A 25,400-nucleotide genomic window follows, 5' to 3' on the forward strand; every position below is an offset into this window, starting at 1 on the left:
AAAATGTAAATTACAAAACAAAAAGATGACATTAACCACGCTATACCTACATATTTTCTGAAAGTATACTTTTGAGCACATTGTAAAAAGGCTAAACAACACTTAATAAACACAGGCACCTACAAGCAATTTTACATAAAATGTTTGTATAAAAATTGATATCAGTGACTAAAAGTCTGATCTAAATAAAAAAATATATAAACATGCCAAGCTCACACACACATACCCTTTTTTTTCCTATTTTTACATTTTATATACAGTTGAAACCAGAAATTTACATACACTATCTAACAAGACACTTATGCATATTTTTCTCACTATCTGACATGAAATCAGAATAAACCTTTCCCGTTTTAGGTCAATAAGGAATCAAAATTAATTATATTTGCCACATGCCAGATAAAGAAAGAGGGAGAATGTTTTAAGGTATTTTTATTACTTTCTCCAAAGTCAAAAGTTTACATTCACTAAGAGTACTATGTAGGAGAAAAAGAATTTCTTCAGCTCACCTGCTACCCAGGCTGCTGATCCTTGCGGGTGCCTGGAATCCGGTAAGTCCCAACCAGTCAGGAACAGTAGAAAAGGAAAGGAAAGGATCCAGCACAACCTCTTCTTAGAATAAAATCATCAAAATGTTTATTTGAAAGTATTAAAATACCATCCGTGAAAACCAAAAGAGATGTTAATCCATGGGAGCTTAACGCGTTTCGGACTTCAGCATAAAAACAGAAAAGAGTCCTTAATCATAAGTATCCCATGTATACCACAGAGCTACTAAAATAGACTGACTCGTTAGATGGACACAAGGGAGGGGCAGGCCGATCTTAATTACATGCACCTAGAGGTGAGTGCTGCACAGCATACAAAATCGCAAACAGCAGTATGACTAAGTGATATACTAAGTTTACAAAAATATATATATGTCAATCTGAATATGTACATCCAATGTTGGAAGAGCTAATCTAACAGGAAATAATGTCAATGGATAAAGAAAAATATAAATAAAGATATAATAAAACACCTATATATAGGCATACATGCATGTTGGAGCAAAATATATAAATAAAAAGATTTGGATTGCCAATATGCAAAGTCCACAATTTATCCAAAAAATATAAAGAGTAGCTCATCCAACAAGGGAAGGAATACCAGACAAATATAAAGATACAATCAAATATACATATATATCCAACCATGTGAGCGCATATGATATGAAAAATAATAAAAGAATCCAAATATATAAAGTGTGAGCAGTATGTCCAAATTGCAACAATTAAATGACCATGAGCAGTCTTTAATAAAAAATACACCATTAATTGTGCTTCCACGCATGTGGTTTATGTAGCCACGTGCACATTATGCGGTAAGAACTACGTAGGCTGCACATCCAGAGCACTCAGAGCCAGGATTTCAGAGCATGTTCGGATACCGCCAGCAGCTCAGGACAAAACCTCTTTGAATTATGTGGCATTAGTTAAGAAACATTCTTTATCTGGTCTAACCAGGCATTACATTGAATGTCACTCAGAGGATTTTTCATCTTTGATAATTACAGGTGTAGAGTCTGTCCCCAGGCCCCCCCGCGGGGGGGGGGACTGGTTCCAGGCTCTCTTGTTATCGGAAGCTAAATGGATCCTGAGACTAGATTCAAGATACCCTGGCGGCTTTAATTACCGCTCTGATTAAACGTTATATTTTTTAGAGAAAAATCTGGGTAACTTTAATAAAACCCTGCATATTCATCTGCCAGTGATGCTCGTGATAATGTCTGATTTCTCATATTTTTTTCTGGTGTATTTTTTATTAAAGACTGCTCATGATCATTTAATTGTCGCAATTTGGACATACTGCTCACACTTTATATATTTGGATTTTTTTATTATTTTTCATATCATATGCGCTCACATGGTTGGATATATATGTATATTTGATTGTATCTTTATATTTGTCTGGTATTCCTTCACTTGTTGGATGAGCTACTCTTTATATTTTTTGGATAAATTTTGGACTTTGCATATTGGCAATCCAAATCTATTTATTTATATATTTTTTTCCCACATGCATGTATGCCTATATATAGGTGTTTTATTATATCTTTATTTATATTTTTCTTTATCCATTGACATGATTTCCTGTTAGATTAGCTCTTCCAACATTGGATGTACATATTCAGATTGACATATATATATATTTTTGTAAACTTAGCATATCACTTAGTCATACTGCTGTTTGCGATTTTGTATGCTGTGCAGCACTCACCTGTAGGTGCATGTAATTAAGAACGGCCTGCCCCTCCCTTAGGTCCATCTAATGAGTCAGTCTATTTTAGTAGCTCTGTGGTATACATGGGATGCTTATGATTAAGAACTCTTTTTTGTTTTTATGCTGAAGTCCGAAACGCGTTAAGCTCCCATGGATTAACATCTCTTTCGGTTTTCACGGATGGTATTTTAATACTTTCAAATAAAAATTATGATGATTTTATTCTAAGAAGAGGTTGTGCCGGATCCTGTCCTTTCCTACTACGAGTACTATGCCTTTAAATAATATCGGACAGCCTATATGATGACGTCATGTGTTTAGAAGCTTCTGATAGTTTTATTGGCAACATCTGAGTAAATTAGAGACATACCTGTGAATGTATTTAAATGCACACCTGAAACACACTGCTTCTTTGTGTAGAATTATCGGAAAGTCAAAATAAATCAGCTAAGATCTCAGAAAGAGAATTGTGGACATGCTCAAGTCCAATTCATATTTGGATGCAATTTCCAGATACCTGAAGGTGCCTTGTACTTCTGTAGAAACAATTATATGCAAATACAAACAAGATGGGAATGTCCAGCCATTATACTGCTCAGGTAGGAGATAGATTCTGTGTACCAGAGATGAACCTTTTTGGTTTGCCATGTACATAGCAATGCAAGAACAAAAGCAAAAGATCTTCTGAAGGTGCTGACAGAAGCTGGTAAGATTGTGTCATTATCCACAGTGAAATGACTACTGTATCAACATGGGCTGAAAGGCCACTCTGCCAGGAAGAGGCCATTACTCCAAAAGAAACATGAAAAAGCCAGAATAATGTTTGTAAATGCACACAGGAACAAAGACCTTAATTTTTGGAGACATGTCTTGTGGTCTGATGAAACTTAAATTGAACTGATTGACTATAATTACCATCATTACGTTTGGAGGAAAAAGGGAGAAGCTTTGAAGCCTATAAACACTATCCCAACAGGGAAATAAGGGGGTGGCAGCATAATCTTGTTGGGTTGTTTTGCTGCAGGAGGAACTGGTGCACTTCACAAAATAGATGGCATCATGAGGAAAGAAAATTATGTGGTAATACTGAAGCAACATCTCAAGACAACAGCCAGTAATTGAAATCTTGAGCAGAAATGGGTCACCCAAATGGACAATTTACTGAAGCATACTGCCAAACTGGTTACAAAGTGGCTCAAGGACAACAAAGTCAATGTATTGGTGTGGCCATCACAAAACCATGATCTCAATCCTATTGAAAATTTATGGTCAAATCTGAAAAGGCAGGTGCGAGCATGGCAACCTATAAATATGGCTCAATTACACCAGTTCTGTCAGGAGGAATGGGCCTAAATTCCTACCAACTATTGTGTGACGCTTGTGGAAGGAGATCCTAAACATTTCACCCAAGTCATACAATTTAAGGACAATGGTACCAAATACTAATTAAATGTATGTAAACTTTTGTTTTTGCAGAAAGCAATAAAAATGCCTTAAAGCATTCTCTTTCTCTCATTATTCTGGCATTTGACAAATATAAATAAGTTTGGTTCCGAATAGTGAGAAAAACATCCATATGTGTCTTTTTAGATAGTCTATGTAAACTTCTGGTTTCAACTGTATCTTTATAAATCAGGAAAACTGGAATGTCTAAAATCTTGTTTTAAATTTGAAAATTAAAATGTGGCACTTGTGTTACTTTACTTAACAATAACTTTGGAGTGCCATTAGTTGGATCTTAAAGTGTTTTTTTCTCACAACAAATTGTACTTTAATAGTAAAGTTAGATTGATAAGTTTTTAATTTTTTAACAAGAAAGCCTGAAATTTACAAAACACTTAAATCTTTCCATTTTTTCAACTTTTAATGTCTGCCATCAAAACAGATAGTCATGCCATAAAAAATAATTAATAATTTATATCTCCAATATGTTAACTCTATGTTTCAAACATTTTTAAACATCACATTTTTTGGGAGACATTAGGCTTTTTTTAAGTTTAACCACAATTTTTCAAAATCATAAGAAACTTTCACAAATTTTTTTAGTGGTCGATTCAGTTGTCAAATTCTTTTGAGTGTCACCAGTCAAGAAACGCTACTTTAAGAACGGTGCTTATAATAATATTAACCCCTTCAGCCCTCGGGCACTTTCCGTTTTTGCGTTTTTGTTTTTGGCTCCCCTTCTTCCGAGAGGCGTAACTTTTCTATTTTTCCATCAATCTTGCCAAATGAGGGCTTGTTTTTTGCGGGACGAGTTGTACTTTTAAATGAAACCATAAGGTTTACCATATAGTGTACTGGAAAACGGCAAAAAAATTCCAAGTGCGGAAAAATTGCAAAAAAGTGTAATCGTACAATAGTTTTTGGGATATTTTATTCACTGTGTTCACTATATGGTAAAACTGAGGTATCTATGTGATGCATCAGGTCGGTGCGAGTTTGTGTTTGTAGACACCAAACATGTATAGGTTTACTTGTATCTAAGGGGTTAAAAAAAATTCACAAGCTTGTCCAAAAAACGTGGCACACGTTTTGCGCCATTTTCCAAAACCCGTAGCGTTCTCATTTTTCAGGATCTGAGGCTCAGTGATAGCTTATTTTTTGTGTCTCGACCTGACGTTTTTAACGGTACCATTTTTGTGCAGATGCTACATTTTGATCGCCTGTTAAAATTTGCAACGACCAAAAAACGTAATTTTGGCGTTTGGAATTTTTTTGCCGCTACACCGTTTACTGATCAGATTCATTGATTTTATATTTTGATAGATCGGGCATTTCTGAACGTGGCGATACCAAATATGTGTGCATTTTTTATTTTTTTAACCCTTTAATTTTCAATGGAGTGAAAGGGGGGTGATTTGAACTTTTATTTTTTTTATTTTTTTTAATTTTTTAAAACTTTTTTTTTTACTTTTTTTTTTATTTTACTAGTCCCCCTAGGGGGCTATAGCGATCAGCAATCCGATCGCTCTGCACTATCTGCAGATCTCAGCTACAGAGCTGAGAACTGCAGATTTGCTGCTTCAATTTCAATGCCGGCTGTATTCCGGCATTGAGAGGAAGTGAGTCATGTTAGCTACAGGTGTCATCACATGACCCTGTGCTACCATGGCAACCACCGAAAGTCACGTGATCATGTCACGTGACTTCCGGTGGGGGCAGGGTAAGTGACTGTCATGGCGGCGCCCATATACATATCGCTGCCAAGATTTTGGCAGCGAAATTTAAAGGGTTAATGGCCGCGGGTGGAAGCGATTCCACCCGCGGCTAGCAGGCACACATGTCAGCTGTTGATAACAGCTGATATGTGCGCGGATAGCCGCCGCCTGCCGGTGGCAGGGGGCGGGGCTTACCGGCACACGATCCATGACGTACCCAGTACGTCATGGGTCGTTAAGGGGTTAATAGCATTTTGAAAGATTGCTAACCTATCAGGTAGTCAACATGAACTAGAAAGTCAAATTTCTATGTTTTTCAATAAAACACAGATTGAGCCTCAAATTCTTTACCAATATGAGTAGAAATATGCAACAATTTGTTAATCAATTAATGCCACAACCAAGAATGTGATTTTACTCAAATTTTATTGGTATACAGCAAAGATCAAAAGGGATAGATTGCGATTTAGCTTTTGGAATGTAAGTATTGCTGGACTGGTGTGCGTACACCATTTTGACTTTACAGACCCCATTAAGTATTAGTATACAGAATTTTCTCCATTTTGGTATCTACACCCCTCAAGGAATTATTCTATGTTTCTACTGAACATTTGCACCCCAAAGCTGTTTCAAACAGCCTGTGAAAATGAAAAAATATGTTTGTTATATAGTTATGTAGATATAGATCAACATTTTTCATTTCAACAAGAAAATAATATAACCTTGAATTTAGTAATACATTTCTTTCAAGTTTGACAATAACTTATATGTGGTTGTACACTACTGTTAGGCACAAAGTGAGTATCAGAATGGAAGGAGCACTATTTGAAGTGCAAATTTTACTGAAATGGCTTCCTGCCACTATTTTGCATTTGCAGATGATATCATATATCAATTTTGGAAACAATACCTCCCATGGCAATTATCAAAGTATGTAGTGACTATTTTGCTCCCATGAGTGTCTTGAAGAAAGGAATGTGTAGCAGAAGAAAAATAAAAGTTTATTTTTTTCAGCATTGCCTTTGTGACATAAGTCATACATTATATTTATTTGTGGGTGAGAATTGTTAAATAAATTACAAATTTATATACTCTATAACTGTTATTGCACAATAAAGATACTTTGTAAACTACATATTTTTCACTTTACTATTAATGGAGATGTATAAAGGCATATATCTTGAAAGAGGAATTATAGTTTTTATTGGTTCCATTGTGGGGTTTGAAACAAATAATTCCTCTTAAAAACTTTCTATTTTTATGTTTGTCATTAAAATCAGTCAAAACAACAAAAGGACAAAAAGGTGTTGTGTAGGGTGAACACTGAGGGTACTTTATAAGGGTGCAGTGCATAGAGGCATGTGAACAGCATGAATTCAATATTCAGATATATCCAGGATATGCCAGAGAAAATAAGCTGGCTTTCCCTCACTGTTTCCTGCGTAACAGTGGAGGTGAATTCACCCTAATTTTTTGGGCGCCTGTTCCTCGTTAGTTTTCCCCTATCTGTCCATGCTACCCACACATATGGTATCCATAACCAGACAAAAAAAACAAAGTGCAAAAAGTGTGAGTTAAAAATCCAGTCACAGTCGAAGGTTATCAATCTTGCAGACTAATGGAGTGCAGCATACTCAATGCTAACCTAGAACCATATATATATATATGCACAGCATGGTGAAAAACAGCCCCATCATGATGTTTCTACCTTCAAACTTCACTGTTGATATGCTGTTTTGGGGTTGATATGCATATGGTGTATATTGGAGGCATCCAAAGAGTTAAATTTTGCCTCATTTGACTAGACTATATTGTCTCAGTATTTCACAAGCTTGTCTAAATTTTATTGAGCAAACTTTAAACGCACTTGAACATGCTTTTTGTTCAGCAATGAAGTCTTGCGTGGTGAGCATGCATATAGGCCATGGAGGTTGCTTGTATTACTTATTGTTTTCTATAAAACAATTGTACCTGATTCCAGATGTTTCCGTAGCTCTCCACAGTTGGTTCTTGGCTCTTGGACAATCATTATAATACTAAGTTTCACTGCTCTGTGTGAAATGTTGGGAGGAGCACCTGGTGGTGGCTGCTTAATGGAGAAAATATGTTCTTTACACTTCTGGATTATGGCCCCAACAGTGTTCAGTGGAACCTTCAGTAGTTTAGATATTCTTCTGTAACCAATGTGATCAGTATGTTTTCAAATGGTATGATGTGTAAATACCATAGGATTGCTGCTCGAATGGTATAGCACTACAGCTGCTGTTTGGTCTCCTATATTTGAACTACTTTTAATTATTTATTATTACTGGTCTTGAGGAAAACTAGAAAATAATTAGCAATGAACAATGTAACAAAATGGCAAACTGGAATTGTATGAATAGTTTAGCAGAACTGTTAATGTTGACTTTTATTTCTCGTTTGCCAAACATTTTAATTAGTGCCAGATGAGATAAGACTGTCATATAAGATTCTCTCTGGTAATCTCAATGTTCCTTGTGGAATGCATATTCATGATTGGCTCTTGTGCACTTGTTGCTTCATAGGCACATTGTAACTTGATTTTGAGTGTAGATAACTCTGAGAGCCAAACATATCAGCTCATCTGTCATACAGGTTTTTGTGGCCTGTCACCTCTAAGAAGAACTGTCACAATGCAAACACTTACAGTTGACTACATTAGCTTTAAAGAGGCTGAAAGGTTTTCTAGATGTGGACATATTTAAAAACTCATCCTTTGTTGATTCCCAGAGATTTTCATTGACTTTATACAATACAAATCTTCCAAATGAGAAGCTGATTTTATTTTTCATAGTCCTGAGTGAATTTTTGGACTGTTGTTTCCTACACAAATCTTTTTTTAAAAGGAAATGTATGGAAAGATTTGTTAAGTTAAATAATATTTGTCTGCAATACTTTTAAAAGTGTCTTTTCAATGAATAGCAGTGAATAAATAATTGTTACGATACTGGTGAAACACGATTGGAACCCAATGGCCGAAGGAATATGGTACAGCCATTGGTGGTAGAAGTTCTCAGAAGTAGCACTAGGAATAATAGAAACAATCTGGAGAGGAGTGGGAAAAGTCTGGGTAAGACAATTCTCAGGAGCTGGAGACTGGAACTAGGCTAACTGCTAGACACGATACTCAATCAATGAGAGAGCATTTCATGTGGCTTTAAGTAGGGTCAAACAGTAATGAAGAGTACTTCCACAGGTTCAAAATCTGCCATCTTACTAAAGAGTGATCGCAGAAACACCATAACAACCTCCAGTGGAAATACAGCACAATTGATCAAAGTGAATAACAGCAGCAACTAGTGGTCAATCCACAGAAGGGCAACAGAATCCTGACAATAATTGCCTTAGAGCTCATTCAGATGTAAGTTTTTATCACGTACAAGGAGAATGGACTGAGTTTCATCAGAATGTCATCAGATTTAAAGTGAGGGGAGCAAAAGGGTAACAATGTTTTGAACTTTTGACTTTCAGGCTCCATATAGCACCATTCACTACAGCGTTGACCATGAGACTACCTTTATTTTACAATGGAAGAATTAACCATGGCACTTATTTTTATAGACAATCAGCTTGTCTCTCTGATACATAAATGTGACTTGCAACTATTTAACATATGAATAGTAATACAGATTCTTGTCTTGTAACTGCATTGTTATTGATTTTTTCCTAAAAATCTAAAGGTAAATTTGTGTTATTTTATTAGTATTTTGTAAATCCACCTTTGGTTTTCAACACTGCCTGAATGCTTTTGGACATGCTCTCGATCAGAATCAAGCATGGCTTTACTCAAATATGATCCCAGGTCTCTTCTACTGTACATGTTCCCAATGTTGGTGCATACTGGTCGAATGACTCATGTAACTTCAACTCTACCACAAATGTTTGATTGGATTAAGGTCTGGGGACTGTGAGTGCCAATCCAGCAACGTGAGTTGCATGGTGCTTGCATTAAGATCTGTGTTCTCACTATTATGCAGCATATGACCTACTTCCACTGTCATATTTGTTGAGCCAGAACTGATAGACCTTGTGATGAGCTGACTTGTTGACCCTGATATTTTGCCTGGACTTTCACCTCTTGACTTTTGACTGAATGAATGGATGGACTTCATTTCATATTCTTCCAACTGCCATGGCACTCACATGAAGCAGTTTGGCAATTTTTTTGTCCAAAAGACCACTATTGATGAGCTAGATGAGGCTGTTTCTCTTTACTTGGGAAACTTTCTTCTCGGCTGTTCCTCAACTCAAATTAGTGACCTTTCACTTTGGAATCATCTTTATAACACATTAAACTATTAGGGAATGTGAGAACAGGTTGTAATTTCTAGTATACAGGAAAAAAACAAACAGATTTTAAAATTCCAAGAGCAGAACAGTAACAATGGAGTGACATGACAAGAATCTGCTTAATTAATTATATGCTAGATAGTTGCAAGTCAAATTTATGTATGAGATAGCCAAGATGATTGTCTATGAAATGAAGGTGGTTTTATGGTCAAAGTAGATGGTGAGATATGAAGCCTGAAAGTTAAATAATTAAAAATATTGTTAGAAATTCACTAAATTTCCCAGTACAAAATTTTATTATATCAAAAAATTATTAAAACACACAAATTAACCCCTTCAGCCCCGGGACACTTTCCGTTTTTGCATTTTTGTTTTTTGCTCCCCTTATTCCGAGAGCCATAACTTTTTTAATTTTCCATCAATCTTGCCATAGGAGGGCTTGTTTTTTGCGGGACAAGTTGTACTTTTGAATGAAACCATACGTTTTACCATATGGTGTACTGGAAAACCAAAAAAAAATTCCAAGTGGGGAAAAACTGCAAAAAAAGTGTGATGGCACAATAGTTTTTGGGATGTTTTATTCACCGTGTTCACTATATAGTAAAACTGATGTGTGGGTATGATGCCTGAGGTCGGTGCAAGTTTGTAGACACCAAACATGTATAGGTTTACTTGTATCTAAGGGGTTTAAAAAAATTCAGAAGTTTGTAAAATAAAAGTGGCGTACGTTTTGCGCCATTTTCCTAAACCCGTAGCGTTCTCATTTTTTGGGATCTATGGCTCAGTGACTCAGTGATTTTTTGCGTCTCGAGCTGTCGTTTCTAATGATATCATTTTTGCGCAGATGCTACGTTTTTATCGCCTGTTATTGCATTTTGCGTAAAACGTGCGGCGACCAAAAAACGTAATTTTGTCGTTTGGAATTTTTTTGCCACTGCGCTGTTTACCAATCAGATTAATTGATTTTATATTTTGATAGATCGGGCATTTCTGAATGCAGCGATACCAAATATGTTTATATTTATTTTTTTTAACCCTTTAATTTTCAATGGGGGGAAAGTGGGGTGATTTGAACTTTTAGGTTTTTTGTTTGTTTTTTTTCATTTTTTTAAAACTTTTTTTTACTTTTTTTTATTGTACTAGTCCCCCTAGGGGGCTATAGTGATCAGCAATCCGATCGCTATTATCTATCTGCTGATCACAGCTATACAGCTGTAAACAGCAGATTCAGTCACTTTTGTTTTCACCCTGCTCCCGGCCAGGTGAAAACGAAAGTAAAACGTCATAGCTGCAGGCGTCATCACATGACCCTGTGCTACGATGGCAACCCCCGAAAGTCACGTGATCACTCACTCACGTGACTTCCGGTGGGGGTGGCGGTAAGTAAAAAACATGGCCGCGCGCATATACATCTCGCTGCCAGACTTTGGCAGCGAGATGTAAGGGGTTAATGTTCCGGGTGGAATGCGATTCCACTCGGAACATGTAGGCACACATGTCAGCTGTTGATAACAGCTGATATGTGCGCCGATCCCCGCCGCCTGCCCGCGGCAGGGGGCGGGGCTTAACGGGACACGCTCCATGACGGATATATCCGTCCATGGTCTTGAAGGGGTTAATGTGCAATATACAAGACACACTAAAACATATATAGAATAACAGTGCAATCCTCAGCTAATAATGCGAAAGGTCAGCTTAACAATATATAGACAAATATAGAGTTCTGAACACAAGGGTATATGGAAAATCCAACCTATTTAAACCAACCTTACATCATATGGATCCTAGTATTGATGATAACCATATATCAAGATGGATAATTTTATATATAAAAAACTGGTTATCAAGTGGTCCAGATATATTACAGAAGGCAGGGTTGAACAGAAAAACGGATTTACACCACATCGGCCATATTCACAAGGGGACATATAGTGTATACCATTAATGAGGATATCTTCAATGAGCAATACTTAGTTTCATATATTAAAGAAAGTCCATGATATATATCATGTATACACTAGGCGAACCGCCACAATCCAATATTCAACGTTTCTGTGGACATCTCCACCAATGGTAGTCCATTTGCTGTATGGAAAAGGTCCGCTTCAAAAGTCCTCTTTAATGTGATTGTAGCCAATAAATGCCTGCCCCCAAAAGGGATCTGTTTATGGCTTCGTATATGTGGGTGGAGAGACGAAATGCCCAATCAGTGACGTCGAATGAAGTTTGGGTCAAGTTCAGGTCCCAAACTGAGATTTATCTAAAGTCTGGCTCAACCCTCCGAACCCGAACTTCCACGATCTGCTCAGCTCTACTTATGATCATAGTCCAAATCCCAAATTCCTTCTGATTAATAAATTCAGTAAGGTTTTATGCATTGTTTAATGCATTACCCCTAAGAGATAATGAAATTGTTAAAAGACTAATATGCTGATTTCAGTGATTTTTAACTATAACTTAGGAGAATACATCAGTCTGCAAATTGAAATAAAATGTGTATCTACTTTTATGAATACGCACAACCTCTGGGGTTAGAAAAAAAAAATCTAAATAGGTATGACTTATTTTGTGTGTGTTTTATTGTCTTAAAACTAATCAATGAAAATCACAATTCAAATCATCCCTTGACAGTTTTGAAATGAGTTTTGCTGCTTTTAACTATAAACACTTGTACACATAATTATATTCTCAAGACAGTCTTATAGTATCATATTGCAGCATATGGAGTTCATATATTTGAATAAAGTTGGAGAACCAAGCTTTCTTCTTACCTGCATAAATCTGTTCCTGTAATATGTTGTGATAGTCTTGAATGCAGAAGTGGGATTAATCGTAGATCACACCACCGTTTTTCCCATCGAAGGCCGGGTGACGCCGGCCATGAAGAACAAGATAAAGTATCCTGTAAAACAATGTATAAAGGCAATAAATCTGTTATCTGCTTTGGACATTCTTTCTTTTAATATAGATACACTACTTTATAACTATATGCATTGTTACAAGAAAGCTCCATGCATATTGCCATGCATTGCTTGTCATGCGTACGGGCATTAACGAAAAAAAACCCCCAAAGATTCTACGAGTCTGTATATTGGACCACCTGTAACGTCATACACCACACTATGGTGTGGGCCATCACCAAACAACAGGAACTCGAGGCCAGGACTTACCCAGTAACTATTAGGAGTAAAGCTGGGCTCAACTGTTATATGGGGGGGGGTGCTTTAAAGGAAAAATCTATAGATACTGTAATAAATCCCAAGCACTCAGTCAGATACAAAGATAATGCAAAAGTTTTTTTTATTTGTGGATTATAAGCAAAAAGAAAAAATGCCACTACCAATAGAGCAAAGCCAAGCCAACGTTTGAGGTGAGTTTTTTTTTTTTTTTTCCACATCCTATGTTTATTATGCTCTAGTATCTTTCCAGACCTCAGCATATAATGATGAACATCACTTTGACTGCAATCAAATTTCATATTACAAAATGGCAGATTTGGGGAATTTCAACCTTGTCAGATCCAATGCAATGTTACATGCCGCGATTATTTTTTTCATGTGAATTTAATATAAAAGATAAAGATCTTAAAGCATCATTCCAGTGTTTTGAGGCTTTTTTTCACGGTGGAGTGATGCTTTAAATCTAAGTAAATCCTATAGCATGTAAGCCCGTAAGGGCAGGGTCCTCTTCCCTCTGTACTAGTCTGTCTATTGTAACTTGTATATGTGTTCTGTATGTAACCCTCTTCTCATGTACAGCACCATGGAATTAATGGTGCTCTATAAATAAATATTAATAATAATAATAACAATAAGTCGCCTGCCCCTGTCTTATACTCAATCTCTCATATCTGCAGTAGGGATGTGCAAACTAAAACTGTAAAGTTCGGATTTTGTATTGAACACAAGGTGTCCTGGTCCCGGACCCAAACACAGACTTTTACCCTCATGTTCGGTTTCTGTTCGGGTTCGGTCACCGAGATAATAAAATAAAGTATCAAAATAGTTACAGCAGGACATAAAGGGTAAGAAAAAATATGAGCACTCACCGGTTGTTTGCTGTGTGAAACAAACCTTTTATTCAGGCATTGGAGTTACATGCTGAGCAGGGAGGGGAGAGTGAAGGAACAGGCAGCACGTGTAGACGACGATCGTTTCGCACACCTGTGGTGCTTCGACGGGTCTCATAGAGGCTAACTCATTTAAAGGGAATCTGTCACAGAGACCCTGAATCACTTGCTGTACTGAGACCCATCGAAGCACCACAGGTGTGCAAAACAATCGTCGTCTACACGTGCTGCCTGTTCCTTCCCTCTCCCCTCCCTGCACAGCATGTAACTCTGATGCCTGAATAAAAGGGTTTTTTCACACAGCAAACAACTGGTGAGTGCTCATATTTTTTCTTACCCTTTATGCTTTGAACTCATGTGGACTTTGTATATGAGCACCACGGAGCTGTGACTATCCTGGCAAAAAGTAGTTAAACGCATTATCGGCAGAGTTTGCAGCAGTGACATGCTTGTTTGTGAACTGATCCTGACTATATAGAGTAGTGCCCTGTCTGTTTCCTTCTCAACTCTCCCCATATTTTGAATCAGTTACAGCAGGGCATACTTGTCAGTTTCCATTTGCACGGCTGTCACACTGCATCTGGATCCACTCATTACTTCTCATGAATGTTCATTGCTTCAACCGACCAGCATTTGTGACAGTCTCTGTAACTGGTTGCAGTCACACTGCCGGCGTGCTGGTGTCTCTGATTAGAAGCCCTCACAGAGGCTGGCTGGATTCCATAATGGAGTGTAAAAATTAATAAATAAAATGCTTTAGGGTCCTCCATATTTTGATATCCAGTGCAGATAAAGAAGACAGTTAAAAGCTGCAGCCCCAGACATGCACATTATCCTGGCTGTGTATCAAAAACGAAGGAACCTCATGAGGCTTTTTTAAAATTAGTTAAAAAATTAAAAATAAATGACGTATGGTACTCCCAATGTTGATATCCAGCCAAGACAAAGCTAACAGCTGGAGGATGGAATTACAAGGCTGTGAAAGCCCATGCTTATTGGTTCCCAGCCTAAAAATAGCAGCCTGCAGCCACCCAGAATTGGGACAATTACGATACTTTGCCTGGCTTTTTCTCATTGCCCTTCTGCAGTTGCAATCGGGTAATACAAGAGGTTAATGACAGCTGTCATTTGTCAAAAATCACAGCCGCCAGGAATCCATGGATTAGTAATTTGTAGGGGTTTATGAGACCCCCATTATTAATCCTGTAAGTAAAAAGAAATAAACACAAAAACCTAAAAATCCTTTATTTGAAATAAAACACAAAAAAACACCCTTTTTCTCCATGTTATTAATCCTCAAAACACTTAGGTCTGACATAATTTACACCACGATGTCCTACAATGATCCCAGCCCTGCTACATACTAAAGTGGCAGTGAATTGGCACATTAGAGGACATTACTGCATGCTGTGGCTTCATGCAGATACTATCTGAGCTGCAGCTGTGAGTGGTAACATCTGGAGGTTCCCACGATACCCCACCTGTGACCGCAAATAAACTCACTTCAGGTGAACTCATTGAACTCAGTGACCTTCCCTCAGGTGAACTAAATGAGTTCACTGAGACATGCATCTCCTGGCAGAAAACCACAGTTGGTGTTGGAATTTAGGCTGAGACCGCACTTTGCGTTTCCACCTGTGTTTCAGGTGCTTTTTAGGTCCATTTTGAGAAGCACCTCTTTCATGCCAAAAGGCATGCGTTTTGATTTTCCAGCAAAGTCAATGGGAAATGGTGATTTTCAGACTGCACTTTGCGTTTCTAAACGCTGCGTTTAATTTGCATATTTTGTGGCAAAACCATGCGTTCAAAGAAGCAGCATGTCAATTGTTTTTGCCATTTTGGCTGCGTTCTACACCCATTAAAATCAATGAGTTGTAGAAAATCGCTGCCAAAATGTGAAGCAGTGCGCTTCCATTGCATTATTATTGCGATCCACATGTTTTTTTTAACATAACAAAGGCAGTTCCTTTGTCTTTCTCTCTCTGTCGGTCGGTCTGTAGGTCGGTCTCTCTCACTATGTCTCTATCTCTCTCTCTGTCCCTGTCTGTCTCTTCCTCTCACCTCCTCTCTCATACTCACCGATCCACGATCACCGGCGCGGTGCAGCACGGCTTCTTCTCTTTTAAAAATGCCGGCCTCTCATTAATCCATACGTATTCCCTGCTTTCCCCACCCACCGGCGCTTATGATTGGTTGCAGTCAGACACGCCCCCATGCTGAGTGACAGCTGTCTCACTGCAACCAATCACAGCCGCCGGTGGGCGTGTCTATATCGAGCAGTAAAATAAATAAATAAATAAATGAAAAAAACGACGTGCGGTCCCCCCCATTTGGATACCAGCCAGGGTAAAGCCCCATGGCTGAAGGCTGGTATTCTCAGGATGGGAAGCTCCACGTTATGGGGAGCTCCCCAGCCTAAAAATATCAGCCAGCAGCCGCCCAGAATTGCCGCATGCATTAGATGCGACAGTCCCGGGACTTTACTGGCTCATCCCGAATTGCCCTGGTGCGGTGGCAAATGGGGAAATAAGGAGTTAATGGCAGCAGCCCATAGCTGCCACTAAGTCCTAGGTTAATCATGGCAGGTGTCTCCCCGAGATACCTTCCATGATGAACCTGTAAGTTTAAAAAAATAAACACACACATCCAATAAATCATTTATTTGTAATGAAAGACAAAAAAACACCCTCTTTCACCACTTTATTAACCCCTGAAAAACACCTTCAGGTCCGACGTAATCCACGCAAGGTCCCCCGATGCTTCCAGCTCTGCTACATCGGAAGCTGACAGGAGCGGCAGTAGAACACCGCCGCTCCTGTGAGCTCCATGCAGCAACTCTGAAGTGAGTTGCGCGATCAGCTGTGCTGTCACTGAGGTTACTCACGGCCACTGCTCTCTGGTGTAGGACTGCAGGTGTGGCCGCGAGTAACCTGAGTCAAAGCACAGCTGATCGCGCGGCTCACTGCAGTCACTCAGGGGATTTGCGATCATAGGTGAGTCCTTCATGTGTGACCACAAATCAAGCCGCGGCACACGCAGAGAGCCGCACGATCACAAGGAAGTCGGGTGAAGTTCATCAGAGTTCATTCTGATCACGCGGCACTGTCCGCAGCCGGCCATGACAGTGACAGTGCGGTCCCACTCGGCTCTGCTGCAAGTCTATGGGGATGTTGCAGAGCCAAGTGGGTGCGTTCTGTGAAAAATGTGCATTCTGGATGCTTTTCCCATTCAGTCTATGGCAGAGAAAGCATCCAGAACGCATGAATTCTCACCAGGAATGTCCGCACTTTGCGATCTGTCGAATGCGTCTCAGAACGCAGCTTTTTCGCTGCGTTCTGAGACACACACACACTGACTTACAGGCTGCAGAATAGAATGCAAAGTGCGGTCTCAGCCTTATATACCAAGTCCCTGCATCAAACTTGCATCTCCTGGCAAAAAAATACGCATAAAAACTGCGGCGCATTTTGATGCGTTTTTTTGCCAGAAGATGCAGATTTGGTGCAGGAATTTGGTTTATAAATTTCACACCAAATCTGCATCTCATGGCAAAAAATTGCAGTTTAGTTAAGGCTATCAGCCAGGAGATGCATATTTGTTGCAGAAATATCTTCACTAGATTTCTGCACCAAAACAGCATCAAAACTGCTGTATTTTTGTGTTTATCTGCAAAAAGATGCAGATTTGGTGCTTGAGATTATACACCAAATTGCTGCACCAAATCTGCATCTCCTGGCAAAAAATCAGATGAAAACCACATCAAAACCACATCACCTTTTGATATTTTTTTTTGCCAGAACATGCAGATTTGGTGCAGGAATTCGGTGTGTAAATTTTAGCACTAAAATCTGCATCTTCTTCCGGCCAAAAAAAAATAGTTTAGGTGTGGTTTTCTGTCAGGAGATACAGAAAAATCTGCACCATATTTCTGCACCCAATTTGAATTTCCTGGCAGAAAAACGCACTGAAACAGCATTGTGGTTTTTGTACGGCTTTCTGCCAGGAGATACAGATTTGGTGCTGGAATTTATACATCAAATTTCTGTACCAAATCTGCATCTCATGGCAAAAAAAGCATCAAAACCACAACAAAAATGAATCACGTTTGATGCATGTTCTTGCCAGAAGATGCAGATTTGGTGAAGAAATTTGGTGTATAAATTTCAGCTCCAAATCTGCATCTGCTATCAAAAAAACATAGTTTAGGTATGATTTTCTGCCAGGAGATTTGGTGTAGAAATATCTATAGCAGATATCTACACCAGATTTGCATCACCTGGCAGAAAAACGCACTAAAACGGGATTTAAACTAAGATTTTTATACGGTTTTCTGCTTGGAGATGCAGATTTCATGCTGTCATCTTTACTCCAAATTCCTGCACTAAATCTGCATCTCCTGGCAAAAAAATGCTTCAAAACCACATCAAAATCACATAGCGTTTTGATAAGTTTAATGTAGGTGAGTTTACCTGCAGTCACAGGTGGAGTACTGTGGTAACCTTCAGCTGTGACCACAGGTAAACTCAATGACATCACCAATTATAGCTTCGGCTCAGTCAGTGTCTGCCTAAAGCTGTAGCAGGCAGTCATGTTCTCTAATGTGCCAGCGCTCTGCGACTTAGGAAGGAGTAGACCAGTATCGTTATTGGACGATATGTTGTGGATTACCTCTGACCTGGGTGTTTTGGTGGTTAATAAATTGGAGAAAGAGGGTGTTTGCTTTTTTAATAAAGGATTTTTCTTTGTGTTTTGTGCTTATTTCCTTTGACTTAAAGTATTGGTAATAGGGGTCTCATAGACCGCTCCCCATTACTAATGCAGGGCTTAGTGGCAGCTGTAATTTTTGACAAATGACAGCTGTCATTAAGAATAAGCCGGGAAAAGGACTGTATTTTCTCATCTAATTAATGCAATGAATCTGGAAGGCTGCTATTTTTGGCTGGGGCCCAATATCCATGGTCCTCCCCAGCCAGAGAATACCAGCCCCAGCTGTCAGCTTTATCTTGGTTGGGTAGCAAAATTGGAAGGAGGGTGGTAACACAAGACATTTTTTAAAATTATTTATTTAAATAATCAAAAAATGTTGTATGGGGTCCTTTGTATTTTCATACACAGCCAAGATTACACACACACCTGGGAGATGCAGCCTGTAGCAGTCTGCTTTATTTGCGCTGTGTAATTTTGGACAATGCATCATTTTTTAAAAGTATTTACATCACGATAGGGCCACAGACAGACACAGCGTGTGTCATTCCAACCAATCACAGACACTGTCATAGAGGGTGGAGATGCAGTCTGACTACAACCAATCACAGGCATCAGGACTGAAGCTGTGAATATGTATGAGAGCTAATGATTAGACCCGAAAGTAGTGTTACAGCAGTGGGGAAGATTGGAAGTATGACTGTTCTGCTTTATTCCTTATTTTCTTCTTTTGGAACCCCCTGTAGCTCATACTAACACTATTTTATAACACGTAAGTTTGCGACCCTTAATTTTTATGGGGTTTGGTGTCCGGGGTTAAGTTTGCCTGCCAAACTCTATTTTATTTTTAGTCCATGCTGTTTCGGCAAACCCGAATATCCATGGATTCACTCATCATTAGTCCTCCTCATCTATTTTCGGCATTATTCCCGTTGGTCTCCAGCACTTTGTTACCTGCCGTTATCTTCTGTATTAAACAGAGCAAAGTCACAATTCAATTGAAATCTATGATAGCCTTATTCTGGCACTCATAAACTTGTATAGAGAACTTTTGACATAATATGACTTCTGGCCTGTCAGAAGTTACTGTCACAGTATGGCGCTGTTAGAAAGGAGTGATGCCATAAAAAGTGAAAATGCAGGAGAGTGAATATAAGACCTGCGGCAGTGGACATGGGTTTAAAGCACTGAAACACTTTCTACCTTACTTTAGTGAAGGGCAATAATGAAACATCTTGTGCACACTTTAAATCCTCAACATCTTTTCAAACTTAAATATAAGGTATCATGGTACAATTTTTAGTCAGATGTCTAGGTTTTAATTTTTAATAGTTCATTACTTTATCAAGTAAGTTAAAAATAATAAACTAAGAAATTTATCAAGAGTTGCTGACATAGTTGGCTATAAGGAGAAGCAAAAATGCACATTATTATGTTTTGGTTCTACATTTCTACAGAATAAATATTTTAGGCAGGAATAATCAAACCAAATTTTCTTAAGGTCTTAAGGTCTACCTACTCTTATTTATATTTTTGAAAAAAATAATAATTCCATATGTTATAGCGAGAAACCTCACACCACAGGTTACTTAGGACCTTAATTTTTGTAGTGCTTGAATACCAAACAGCACATGCTCAATACTAATGGGAGCAAAATGAGGACAGATTTACATGGATCATTAGTCTTTATTATCCCCTTTGTATCAATATAAAATTGTTCTTAGTTGGCAATAACTTTTTTTGTCAGTAGCGCTAATTACTCAGGAGTCTTAAATGTGGTTTTACATTTGAACTATTATTCATGCAATGAAGCAATATTGTCCTTCCATATATAGGTGAGTTCATTTTCCACATTTCCGCTTTTAGGCTATGTGCGCACATAAATGCTGAATTTTCTGCAGCGATTTGATAGCACGTGCGCTTCAAATCGCTGCAAAAACACTGCGTAATGGATGCAGTGTTTCAGCAGGATAAATCCCGATTTCATGCGCTCTGGATGCAGCCTCTCCCATAGATAGAGCGGGACCTGCTTTCAAAGCGCACGGAATAATTGACATGCTGCTTTTTTGAACGCACGGATTTGGGTCAACATTTTAGCATCCAAATCGCTGCGTTCAAAAAATCAACGTGCGCACGTGTCATGCACAACCTACATAGATTGTGCTGGGGATCCAGGACGCATGCATTTACACTGCAGTGCTAAACGCAGAGTAAAAGCATGAATTTATGCAACGTGCGCACGAGCCCTTAGGCTTTCTGCTCATGGATGTGTTTCTGGTGACATCTTGAAGCAGTGCACTTTCACTGTAAAAACGCAGTGTATTACAGTTCCAGGAAAATGGATGAGATTGATAGAAATACTCTGCCCATTGTATCGACTTGTGGTGAGTGTTCCAAATCTGCAATATTTCAATTTGTTAATATATCTTGCGAGTACACTGAAAATTCTGTGCAGATTTTTTCCTTACACTTGCATTGGATGAGGAAAATCCACAGGTAAAAACATGTTTTTAGTGTTTTCCCATGGCAGAAAATGCATCAAATTTGCATGTAGCATGCAGATTACTGTATCAATTATGATTTTTGTCAATGTAAAATTTCAGGGTATGAAAAAAGTATGAAAAAAACAGCTTTGTTTAAAATTTGACTTACCATAAAGAGATAAAAATCACAGTGTCAAAAATGTAATTAAAATGCATGCAAAAAAATGCATGGAAGAATGAAATGAAAAAACGCAAGTAACTTAATTTAATTATTAGGTGCAGAAAATCTGAAACGTAACAATCAACAATAGGAAATTTTGAGAATGTAGCCAAAATGTGCAGGTTGCTCCCTAGTAGGAGCCACATACCACCATAATCTATATAGTTAGTAAAACATAAAATGTAGGGGACGCGGTGGAAACAGAGTTCTGCATAATCCTGAACCCTATGAAAGGATTCAGAATTTAAATTACATTTATATCAATAAAAATATGTAGGTTTCAAAAGAAAATAGCTGTCTTAGAAAGGCTTTGCACAGTGCTGAGTAGTTAAACTCATGGAATCAAGACAAAGTCTTACTAAAATATTCATGTTGACAGAGTTTAGTGCCTTGACATAATTAGTGAAGAATAAAACAGAATCCTAAAGCTTAAAAATTCCTTAATCTTTAAACTCTATTGTAGTTTAAGAACAGCTGGTACTTTATAACCTGTCGATCTTCAACAATAATCATAAGTCCTACAGGGGCAACATATTTTCTAAAACATTGCACAAATGTGAAATATTCATAGCATATGGTAGAGTTGAATAATCTGAGGCACAATTTAACATCCAATGATAATATTTTTTCATCACATGTGCAACCTTTCATCACCAGATATTTTTGGTTAATGTTAGCTATTTTTTCATTACTGTTACTGTACACCACTAAGCACTTTCCCATTTATATTACTTGCCTTTGTGTAAAGAAGCTAAAATATTCATTAAACTTGCACACTAATAAAATATTACATAAGTCTTTGTATTGTAAAATCATCAAGGCTGTAAGGACAGGCATAGCAAATGGAATAAGAGTTGGGTGCATTAAGATAGCATCAGATAGTGAAAAATAAACATCTGAAAACCGAAAAATGGGGAATATCTATGATGGTCATAACAAGACCACCATAACCCCACCAATGGACAATTGGAAAATTAAATTACCAATCACTGGTAGAGACTCCGCACATATATTGGTGACCCACAGTGAAGCAGCCCATGCGAAACGCATTGGGGTCCTTTGGAACGTCACCCTCTTTTTGCTGGCTAGGTAGTACAATGGGTATGTGTCCTTCATTATTTCTTTGCGGCCATATAGGAAGCTGTTGTAGTCTTAAAGGGGCAGTGATCTCTGTTTTCAATTGTGCTGCTAGTTATTTGCTGCTGCTATTGCACCAAGCACTTTATATATGATAGATCCTGCCTTTGCACTTTCGCACTTTGTTACACTTTATCTACAGCTGCCTTCCCTTTTTAACATTAAATTTAGTGCTGCCCTATACATATATATATATATATATATATATATATATATTATTTATATATATATATAGACACTGTTTTACCCACCCCTACATACAGTATGTATTTTTGCACATTGCCAGCAGGTGGGTGTTAACTCCTGCATTTTGTATCCTTACCAGCACCTTCTGTCCTGTTTATTTAATTTCTGTCTATTTTTATTGATGTATTAATAAAGATCTACAATTTTTGCATTAAGGTAGTATTGTGACTCGTTTCTATGTTTTTTTTCAGCATCAGGTAGTCGTATTTTATCTGGTGTGCCATCTTTTGGGTATCTGTGCCTTATTTCAATTCTTTAAAGCAAGAGGACAGAGTTAAAAAGTTCACTCAAGAATTTCTCAGCAGCTGTAGATGGATATTAAAATGTATGGAAACTAGAAATGAGCTAAGAAATGCAATGCAAATCAAATTCATGTTGAATTTCTGGGTATTCGCTGGACCTGGTAAATTTGAACAATTTGCATTCATCTTTTTGTGAATTTCCAAAAATGCATACTGCCACTATACACAATGCAGAATATTGCATCATCCATTGAACACTCACATGACCACTTGTGTGATGGGCGGGCTTTCCCATAATTCCCTGCATTTTCAACATCATATGTTATAAGACTGCATATCAAGAAGGACTTAGCCTGTATAAAAGCAAAGGCAGGAATGCAGCAGCCATTTTAGGGTCAGTTTGGATAGTAAGCCATAACCACTGAGTATACAGAGAGTGTGTCACAGCAGTGGAGAACAGTTCCCATCTGTTTACACACTGCCATATATGTTGAGCTAACTTTTACATTACTACAGCTGGATATGTTTTAAAGTCCATGAAAGGGGTTGGAAACCACAGAGGATTATACAAGTTTGTTTGCAGCAATTGGAAGTTTTGCAGTCCTTGCAATTTAACGCAAGTCAAATTTTGGGGAAAAATTTGGCATAACTGATGAAATTCAATTTCAAAAGATGCACTACTCTAATTTTAGGCTAAAAATTCTAGGACAAATTTACTGTTCAAAATGTACCAGAATTCTGGCATACATGCTGTGAGCTATATTTATTAGTGTTGTAGACATTTTTTGTACCTTGCTTGCTCGATTAACGATTATGGTTTAGCAGAAAAGTATTTATGCCTTTGTATGCACCATAATGGTAAAAAATTTTAGGGGCAAAAAATTGGCCTATTATACCAACCAAAAAGCAGCATCTTTTTTTTATAAAATAACAGTGCTTATTCAACTGTGAGGCTGGTTCCACTAATGAGTTTCCAACTGTTTATTGGTCGGACGCAGCATGGAAGGCAGTTTCCATTAAAGAGGTTATCCACTACTTTAATACTGATGAACTATCCTTATGATAGGTTGTCAATGTCTGATCAGTCGGGACCAATCAGCTGATCAGCTGATCTCAGTGCTCGGTCTTCTGAACATAGCCGCTGCCGAGTACTGCACATCCACCTCCTATTCATCTGATGACCTATCCTAAGGATCGACAATCAATGTTAAAGTAGTGGACAAACTCTATAAGGTGATCAAAATCAGCATCCTCCTTTCTGTGGCTGCAGCAGTTTCTACTTTAACAAAATAATGTATTCATTTTGTTGATATTTTACTGTTATATTGCTTCAGGAGACAAAAATGATAGAAAATTAAAGGAGATTGTTAATTTTAGCATAAACTTCACAGTACAACTGATGGGGTTTAAACATCATCTGTCTGGTGAGGTCCAGGCTTTATCTTGATGTTTCTGGTGAGAACTAGAAATGTGTTTGCGAAGCACTGGATAAAAATGTTTAAGGATGTAAAAAAAATGTATCTGGTATTCAGTAGGTTCTTAATAGCATATATTCTGTAGTGCAACATAATTTAGTATAGTTATCAAATTATCCAAAAAATCTGACATTAACTTTCCTTCAACTGTCTTCATAGTTCCCATTTCTAAAATAGCATAACAATATACCAACAAAATGTCTCTGTGTTGTGATTTTGCTTTAAATTTCTTTAAAGCATTATAAAATAATGGCATTCTAGCCATGATTTTTAAAACAAAATGCATTTTAATTGCAAATTCAGAAAATCACATCTTGTGACGATATCATTAAAGCGCACCAATCACCAGGATTTTCGTATATAACCTAAAGCCAGTGCTATACTGACACTATCAGGCTGATTCTCTGCATACCTGTAACTGTCAGCTCAGATGTATAGGTTCTGAATCACAAGCAAGTAAAGTTTTCTAAAATGAACAGTTTTTTGATTGGCACCAGATGCCGAGCAGCTAATTGATGTGGTCGGTATTCATAGTGATTACTGCTCCTCTGCCTGTCCGTACTTCCCCTATTTATGCTAATTCTATTATAGAAGGTTGTTCCTATAAATCATGGTGGCTAGAATGACCTTTGCTGATGTCATACTCATGTGACCAGAAGGGGTGGGGCCTCAGCCAACATAAAAATGTTGCTTCTTGGTATCAGCTATTTTGACTGATGCCCCGCCCCTTCTGGTCACATGGGTATGATGTCAGCAAAGGTCCTTTTAGCCACCATGATTTATAGTCAGAACCATTATTAAAGCACTTCTATAATATACAGTTAGGTCCAGAAATATTTGGACAGTGACACAATTTTCGCGAGTTGGGCTCTGCATGCCACCACATTGGATTTGAAATGAAACCTCTACAACAGAATTCAAGTGCAGATTGTAACGTTTAATTTGAAGGTTTGAACAAAAATATCTGATAGAAATTGTAGGAATTGTACACATTTCTTTACAAACACTCCACATTTTAGGAGGTCAAAAGTAATTGGACAAATAAACCAAACCCAAACAAAATATTTTTATTTTCAATATTTTGCTGTGAATC

The 25,400-nt window shown here is 37.9% G+C and overlaps 1 protein-coding gene across 4 annotated transcripts in view; it reads right to left on the reverse strand.

The window, feature by feature from the left end:
* SNTG1 (syntrophin gamma 1) overlaps positions 1–25,400 on the reverse strand; it is a 1,064,578-nt gene that overhangs the window by 165,697 nt on the left and 873,481 nt on the right. For all 4 annotated transcript variants that reach the window (XM_075353282.1, XM_075353284.1, XM_075353281.1 and 1 more), the window contains one exon: positions 12,503–12,633. In XM_075353282.1, the coding sequence (XP_075209397.1) occupies positions 12,503–12,633 (131 nt within the window). The remainder of the gene's footprint in view (positions 1–12,502; positions 12,634–25,400) is intronic.

The sequence above is a fragment of the Anomaloglossus baeobatrachus genome, chromosome 6 (assembly GCF_048569485.1).
Source record: "Anomaloglossus baeobatrachus isolate aAnoBae1 chromosome 6, aAnoBae1.hap1, whole genome shotgun sequence".
Taxonomy (NCBI): Eukaryota; Metazoa; Chordata; class Amphibia; order Anura; family Aromobatidae; genus Anomaloglossus; species Anomaloglossus baeobatrachus.